The sequence below is a fragment of the Palaemon carinicauda genome, chromosome 2 (assembly GCF_036898095.1).
Source record: "Palaemon carinicauda isolate YSFRI2023 chromosome 2, ASM3689809v2, whole genome shotgun sequence".
Lineage (NCBI taxonomy): Eukaryota > Metazoa > Arthropoda > Malacostraca > Decapoda > Palaemonidae > Palaemon > Palaemon carinicauda.
Window position 1 is genome coordinate 182119200 of NC_090726.1, and position 8910 is coordinate 182128109.

General features: G+C 44.6%; 1 protein-coding gene across 1 annotated transcript in view; it reads right to left on the reverse strand.

The window, feature by feature from the left end:
- Positions 1-249: 249 nt before the first annotated feature.
- Sym (symplekin) overlaps positions 250-8910 on the reverse strand; it is a 147114-nt gene continuing 138453 nt past the window's right edge. Inside the window, exon 20 of the mRNA XM_068351892.1 lies at positions 250-321. Within this exon, the coding sequence (XP_068207993.1) occupies positions 250-321 (72 nt within the window). The remainder of the gene's footprint in view (positions 322-8910) is intronic.

Below are 8910 nucleotides of genomic sequence, written 5' to 3' on the forward strand. Positions count from 1 at the left end.
ATCTAAGAAAGAGTAAAGTTGGAAAAGACTTTACCAGAAAAAAATTAAATTATTACAGTTTCTACTTGTGGAATAATTTTGGAAAAAAATTGCAGAAAATAACTAGTTAAATATGGATACAAGAAAATAATTCAACCAAAGGTTTTTTGTGAAAAGTTCTAGAATCATAAAATACTTTGAGTGTGATTAAGATTAATTTTCATGATAGGAATTCTTTGCAACTTTAACCTTAAACACAGGTGTTTTAATTTATAAAAAGTTTGAAAAATTTCCATATTTTTTACATTTGAAAACAGCATCAATGATCAACTCATGTAAAACCTATAAAAAGATTACATTTTGGTTTGAAAATTGTTACTAGCAATACCTAATTTACCATATATCTCTATAATGGACAGAGAATCGGATTTTTGTGTTAGTTTACATTTAAATGTTAAAAATCTATCTATAAAAATTCAGCAAAACCCTCAACAAAAATATAGTTAATTTACACGTTGAAATTCAGACCAGTATACATTGAAGTCAACCTGAGTAACAATTAATTACAACTAATCACATTTGCAGTAACCTTCATTACTACAATAATAAGATACGAAACAGCAACACCAGCAGCTTCAGATATCCTTTAGGTCTTATGAATTTGGAACACCAAGCATTGCCTCACAAAATCAGTCCTGTAAGAAAATAATTATTAGATTCTTCTAGACAATATTAATCCACATTAATAATAAATTATAATTACTAGTCTGTTACCATTCTTAAATAGATACTAAATTCTATAAAAATAACTATCTGATTAAAAGAAAAAATTCTGGGTCTGGCAATTAAGCAATTCTAAGTACTAAATTTTCAAAGTAGATGTGTTCCTCTTGTAAAGTAATGATGAAACAATAGCACTTGATGATAAGAAAAGAAGATTGGGCACACCACAGAACCTGTCTTTTCAGTCCCTGTGTTGCACTCAGTCTGACAACAGTTTAAGTGTTTAGTAAATTTAAATGTCTTCTGGATTTGTTAGTAATTTCTGCCTAGATTTTTCAATGGAATTATTTCTGGGCGATCACGATCCGCAATCTCTTTGTGTCTTGTGTCACGGACAGTATTGTAATATTGTTGAGGAGTGCAAAGGTCTTACTGTTCCTCCTAAGGAAAAGTATGCTTCTGTGGTTCAAGCAAGGAAAGGTAGCCAAGAGGACTCTGCCAGCACCGAGCTTGGAGTACAATACTGTCTTGGAACAGGAACAGCAGTGCTATCTCCTTAAGCTTACTGATGAAATTGTCTGAAGGAAAGACTCTCGCGACTGCCGTGTCAATCAGTATGCCTAAGTACTTCAACCTATTCTTGGGTAGGAGATTCCACTTCTCCCAATTTATCAAAATCCTCAGATAGTGAGAAAATGCAAGAATTCAATCTTGAGCCTGTAGCAACTGCCTCACAGAGGAGGCCAGGATCATTGAATCATGTAAATAGGCCCAAGCTGCTACCACGGTGGACACTCGCATGAATACCTGAGGAGCAGTACACAGCCCATAGCACAGTCTTGAACTGGTACACCATACCATAGAGGAAGGTGCTGGTAATTCCGAGAGCACTAATGAATGAGTATTTAGAAGTACGTACTGTATCCTTCTGATAAAATGAAAGCATGAAGTCTCCTTCTTTAATGGAACCCAACACAGATCGTACCATTTCCATCCTGAACTTTGTTAAAAGAACAAACTTGTTCAGTGGAAAGAGGTTAATGACTGGTCTCCAGCCCCAATTAACTACTCCACCAGGAAGAGTCGACTAGAAGCTTGAAGACTTCTCAAGCGTCCTCGAGTGTGTTCTTCTTCAACGTCCTTTCCACTTCTGCCTGCAAAGCCAGGTCTTTCAGTGATGTTGGAGGATCAGACAAAAAAAATATCCTATATATGGGTATGCAAGATAGGTAGAGCCAACGGTCCAGAAAAGTTAGTAATGTAACTGTCCCGAAAGACATTCATTACCCACAGCTTTGCCCAGTGTCTCTGTCAGGTTGCCCGATGGCCAGACTGGCAGCCTCTTACTCATAGCATCAGGGGTGAGGTAAGCTTAACTACCAACTCCCTCAACAAAGTCATAGAGGGCCTACCAGTCAGACCTAAGGAGGTACAAGCCTTCCTTATGTCAAATTTGTAGTTAGCAATCTACACAGCACAGGACAAGAGCTTCCAACCTCTTTATGTGCAGCGATTACAAGGGGAATTCCAAAGATCGCCAGAACCTGAAAAAAACCCTTGGGACAGATCCTAGATCTCCTTGCTCTTGCTGCATACTCTCTGGGGACTGATCCATGTGTGTAATCACAGAAGCAGTCTACTCGATATGGGAAAGAAAGAGGTAAAAGACTTCCTTGGTGGCTTCTTGGGGATTGCCAAAACCAACACCAGAGAAGGCTTGGTTCTCTTTTCCCCTTCAAAGTATATGCTTGCCACTATCTGCATTCTGCACATGGGGATAATTACAAACAATCATGCTCCCAACAAGAATCACAGAAAGAGTGGATTTTCAGCCAGTTTAGCCATAAACTAATTGCAGCATCCAGCCTTGCCCAACCAAATACAAATCTTTTACTTAGTCCATCCATTTGTATAGATAACAAATACATTATGTACAGCTCAGCTCATATCCATTTACTCTAGGTACATTGATGTTATTAATAATTTACAGAAGAGTTATGTTTACATTAATATTCATACAGTACTTTATTAATACCTAAACAATAACACTATCTTGATTAAACATTGAGGCAAAATTACAAAAACATGCAACAACAATGTTAGTTTCCACCATGGGCAATGCATAATCCGGTCATTCTGAAATGTGACAAGCATAGGCCTTCCTCCCGCTTCCAGGTTTGTTTGTGTCTTTAATTCAAGTGACTATCAAGAACCTACAATTTTAATTTACAACTGTATCTCAGTATCAAACTACAATTGCCTCATCCATTACATCTCCAATGATTTTCTCACCAAACATTATGACCTACATGCCTCTGCCATCCCATATTGGAAGCTATAAGATAGCCTTTATGCAGACAAGGAGTTAGTATTATACGGACCCTGGATCGTCATTCCTACAGCCCTCCGTAGATGCACTTTGCTTCGCCTCTATGGCAGCCACCGGGGGATCAAAGCTACTAGGCGCCGTGCAAGGCAAACTGTATTTTTTCGCCTCCATGCCATCAAAGCTACTCAACGTCATGCAAGGCAAACTGAATTTTGGCCAGGCATTGATGACAACATAAGAGTAGAGCAGAAAGCTGCGACACCTGCCAAAAGATTCTCTCCAGTCAGCAACAAGAACCTTACAGGTGTAACAACCCCCCAACCCAGCCATTCAAAAGTGTCTGCTGACTTCGTCCACGTAGCAGGGAAATACTCCCTTGTTGTTGCTGACAGACTTTCAGGCTGGCCTGTGGATGTGACACAATCTTAAAGTCAGAAGAATGTTCTGTTTTTTTTCACAAGGTTAGTGTCCCACTCCTCTTATGGATACGGACCAATGGAGAACACCCATTTTCCAACTAAGCCTTCAAGCAATTCCCCAACTGATGGAGTGATCACCACATCATCACTTCTCCGCATTACTCTCAGTTTAATGGACACGCGGAAGCTGCCGTGAAATGTGTCAAATGCCTGGTCATCAAGAATGCCCCATCTGGGAACACAGATTGTGAAGCCTTGGATAGAAGACTCCTAGAGCTTCAGAACACCACGACACCAAATGGACATTCTCCTGCGCAGATTATATATGGCCACCCTTTCCGCACCTGTGTTTCGGCCCACCCACAGTCATTCACAGACGAGTGGCAAACCAAGTCTGAGGATTATGACTGTTATACTAACCCCCACACCAAGAAGATCGCAAGCCTCTATAATGCATATGTTATTCCTCTAACTAATCTCACCATCGGTCAACTAGTCAGGATACAGGACATCAGGACATTACGATGGGACATGGTTGGCATCGTGATGGGCCACAGCAAGTCAAGGCAGTTCAGTATGAGGTGCGCCTTCCAAGTAAGGGGTCATGTACGGTTCAGAAACAAACATTTACAACAAGTGCTCAACATTACCGATGACACCTCTGCTTAGATCTGAGTTCACTTGCTCTGGCCAGGAATAAGAGCCATCACTTGATCCCCCAAAGCCCCAATGACTTGCTGTTCCGCTTGAGACAGTGCTACGAGTGTAAAGGGGAAGGGAGGTGTATAGATATCAAATCTATTGCCAAGCTCATATGAATTCATGTATATTGATGTTATTGTTAATTTACATGTGACAACACATAGTTTCTGCCATGTGCAATATATAAGCCAGTCTTTGTAAAGTGGTCACTGAAGTGTGACAAGTATGAGACTTTCTTCTGCTTTCATGTTTGTCTGTCTGTCTTTAATATAAGGGAATATCAAGAACCTACAATTTTAATTTATCCCCTTAGCTCCAATACCTGCATGGAATTATGCAGCAGGGTTACATACTGCAGATACAGCATATAATACAGCAACAACAGGCAGCATTCTCTTTTTGGAAAGTAATAAAAAAATATGAAAGCCTTTGGATAAATTGCAACAGTATGTCCATATTAGTTGCACCCAAAGACAAAAGGGAAGTCTTCGATAGGCAGGTGGGTGGGGCTACTCATACGCAAATACTACCTGTCATTAACTACCTCATTAACAAATTCAACAGTTCCAGTTCAGCTAAAAACATCCCCAATTTTAAAGGACAAAAGGTTTGTATATATGTAGGAACAAATTGGACTCACAATTTTATTGCTTAGTAACTGTACTATACTAAAGGGAAAAAAGAATAAACAGATGATAAATATGAGGCACACAAATCACAATCCTGTTCACACCAGTTGCATACTCTTGAAAAGTAAGATATGCATAGTCAGGCTGCCTTTAACTCTGACATAAGACTGTTAGACCTCAAGCTTGATATCAAGGACACGAAATAATGATATTAAGAATTAATGGGATTGAGATGAAACAGGTACTGTACAGTAATAAAATACAGTAAAACTCTAATGATATATCAACAGAAATTTATCATATTATTATTACATGCTGGGTACAATCCCAGATGGAAAATCAGGATGTTGTAAGTCCAAGGGCTCTAACAGGGAAAATACCCCATTGAGGAAAGGAAATAAATAAACTATAAGAGAAGGATGTAATTAACAATTAAAATAAAATTTTTCAATATTAAACTTACCCGGTGATCATATAGCTGTCAGCTCTGCTGCCCGACAGAAAAACCTAAGGACGAAATACGCCAGCGATCGCTATACAGGTGGGGGTGTACATCAACAGCGCCATCTGTCGAGCAGGTACTCAAGTACTCCATGTCAACACAGAACCAATTTTCTCTCTGTCGTGCCACCGGCAAGACCTACTAAATACGCTGTTGTTTTCTGGATTGATTTTCACGTTATTTGGTGAAGTATTCATTTCTGGTTATTAGCTATCGCTGTGCAGAAGTTATCTTCAATACTTCCTTGCATTCTTTTATTGGATTTTGGATTATTTGTTGACGACTTGGATAGATTTTGAATTCCCCCCTTTGACTAATTCAAGATGTCTGACCCTTCTCAAGTCCCCAAGTACAGGAAGTGTAGCGCTAGGGACTGTTCAAGGCGTCTTCCGAAGGCCTCTATCGATCCGCACACCGTTTGTTCCAATTGTAGGGGTAAAGCCTGTCAATTGGAAGATCGATGTGAGGAATGCGTTGGGCTTTCGGAATTCGATTTTCAAGAATTCCTGAAATATGCACGTAGGCTAGAGAAGGATAGGATCAGGAGGAGTTCGTCTCGCTCAATTGATTTTTCCTCTCCCCATGCCCCACAACCTATTCCTTCCCCTGTAGTGGTTGCACCCGACCCCCCTGCTAGCTCTCATCAACCTTCGATGGCAGATATGATGCGTGCCATCCAGGCTCTAGGTGAGAGAGTCGAGTCATTGGCGAATGACCGCAATCAACTCATGGCTGACGTCAGGGAGTTGAAAGGTAAAAGTGCAGTGGGAAGTGAAGTGAGTGTTAGTGCAGTGAAAAGTGTCAGTGTTACGCATGAGGGTGCGTCTGTTCGTGCCTGTCGTCCTCCCAGTCCGGGACCTCTTGCAAGCTCCCAAGCCCAGGGGAGAAGCAATGTCGTACGACCAAAGGGTTCGACAGGCTTTAATCAGCGGACAGACGTTCCCTCCGTGGTTTCGGACGTATCTTGCCTAGATCGTCCCACCCACAAGAAGACGAGTGAGCCCGTTCATTCCTCGTCTGCAGAAGAGGTTTCTCGCCAGAAACGATGGACCAAGGTCTCACGGCCTCTTAAACGCAAGGTCCCTTCCGAGCAAGTCCAACGGCCCAGGTGTAGCCACTGGGTCAGTTCGGACTCGCTGCAGTCCTCCGACGACTGCACACCTCCTAAGAGAGGCAAAGTGGTACCGCAACAGGCAGTAACTCCGTCTGTTGCCGCACCAGCTGTTGTAGACCCTAAGTGGTCTTTGCTGCAGTCTATGCAGACTCAGTTAGCTGCTGTTATGCAGGAGTTTCGTGCGGAGAAGGTTGACGCTGCACCCGTTAGCCTACAACCTACCACGGTTGTGCGCCCAGCAGACGCTGAGGCTGCCTGCTCCCACACTCCGGCTGTGAGAGCTCCTCCACCCATGCGCAGTCGACCCTGCCAGACGCATACTGACGTTCACAGACGCACGGAACCCTCCGTTGACGTGCGTGTGCTACCACAACAACAGGAGGGTGGAGTTAAGCTGCCGTGTTTTGACGCGGTGCGTCAGCCTCCGCAACCCACGGTGGTCTCCGCTATCCGTCCACAGTCGGGAGTAGACGCTTTGCGCACCCACTCAGCTATGGTTGTTGCCAGTTCTCAGACTGACCCACAGTGGCATGACGTTGGGTCCAGTGCAGCCACGCATGCACCCGTGCTGCCGGACTCAGCCGTCCAGCTGTTACCTACTCCGTTGCCTCTTCCTCCTCAACATTCAGACAATGGACTCTCTGATGATGACGAAGCTGCACATCTTGACGACCAACACTCGGACATCGACGAACCCAAGACCGCGCCTCCCTCCTTAGACTTTAGGAAAGTGCTTGCGCTGTTCAAGGATTTATATCCGGATCAGTTTGTGTCTGCAGCACCACGCTCGCCTCCCTCTGAGTTCGCTTTAGGCATGCAGTCAGCAGCACCTGCCTTTACGAAGCTCGTACTCGCTCGCTCGTCCAAGAGAGCTTTAAGGGTACTGGGAGTGTGGTTGCAGTCCAAGAAGCAACTTGGGAAGACATCCTTCATGTTTCCCCCGGTCAAGCTTGCTTCCAGATCTAGCGTCTGGTATGCCACGGGAGAAGTTCTCGGCTTGGGAGTTCCTGCCTCTGCCCAGGGCGACTTCTCAAGTCTGGTAGACTCTCCCCGCAGGCTGGCTATGAGACGCTCCAAGATTTGCTGGACTCCTTCGGATATGGACCATCTTATGAAGGGAGTTTTCCGTGCATTCGAAGTCTTTAACTTCTTGGACTGGTGTTTGGGAGCGTTGAGCAGGAAGACCTCCCCTTCTGATAAGGAAACTTCCATGCTCATTATGTCCTGCATGGACAAAGCCATACGGGATGGTTCTAGTGAGCTTGCGGCTTCTTTCGTGTCCGGGGTCCTCAAGAAGCGGGATCACCTTTGCTCCTTCTTGTCAGCTGGAGTCACCCCATGTCAAAAGTCGGAGCTTATGTTTGCTCCGCTCTCGAAGTGTCTCTTCCCTGAAGAGTTGATCAAGGAGATTGCCGCCTCCTTGATCCAGAAAGACACTCATGACCTGGTGGCGTCATCCGCACGCAAAGCCACCCCTTTGCCCTCCGTGCCTAGACCCAGGATGGACACTCCAGCGTCAAGGTTCATTCCGCCCTTTCGTGGCAGAGCCTCCAGCAGAGGAGGTGCTCGTGCCGGAAGTCAACGTGGGAGCAAGAAGAAGGGTTCCAAGTCCTCTAGAGGCAGAGTCTGACTGCCACCTTCTTCAGACAGCAGTGGGAGCCAGGCTCAAGAACTACTGGCAGGCCTGGGAGAACAGGGGCGCAGACGCACAGTCTGTGAAGTTACTCAGGGAGGGGTACAAGATTCCATTCTTGCGCAAGCCCCCTCTAGCAACAACTCCCATCGACCTCTCTCCCTGGTACAGAGAGGAGGACAAGAGACTAGCTTTACAGCAAGAGGTGTCTCTCTTACTACAAAAGGGAGCGGTAGTCATAGTCCGGGACCATCAATCCCCGGGCTTCTACAACCGCCTCTTCTTAGTGCCGAAGAAGACAGGAGGGTGGAGACCGGTGCTAGACGTCAGTGCTCTGAATGTCTTTGTCACAAAGCAGACGTTCACCATGGAGACGACAAAGTCGGTTCTAGCATCGGTCAGGAAGGAAGACTGGATGGTCTCGTTAGACCTAAAGGACGCTTACTTTCACGTCCCCATCCACCCAGATTCCCAACCTTTTCTAAGGTTCGTTTTCGGGAAGGTTGTATACCAGTTCCAAGCCCTGTGCTTTGGCCTAAGCACGGCACCTCTAGTTTTTACCAAACTGATGAGGAATATTGCCAAATTCCTGCATTTAGCAAACATCAGAGCCTCCCTCTATTTGGACGACTGGCTTTTAAGAGCTGCGTCAAGTCGTCGCTGTCTGGAGAATCTACAGTGGACTCTGGATCTGACCAAGGAATTGGGTCTCCTGGTCAATATAGAAAAGTCCCAACTCGTCCCATCCCAAACTATAGTATACCTAGGAATGGAGATTCAGAGTCAAGCTTTTCGGGCTTTTCCGTCGGCCCCCAGAATCAGTCAAGCCCAAGAATGCATCCAGTCCATGCTGAAGAAGGACCGATGTTCAGTCAGACAG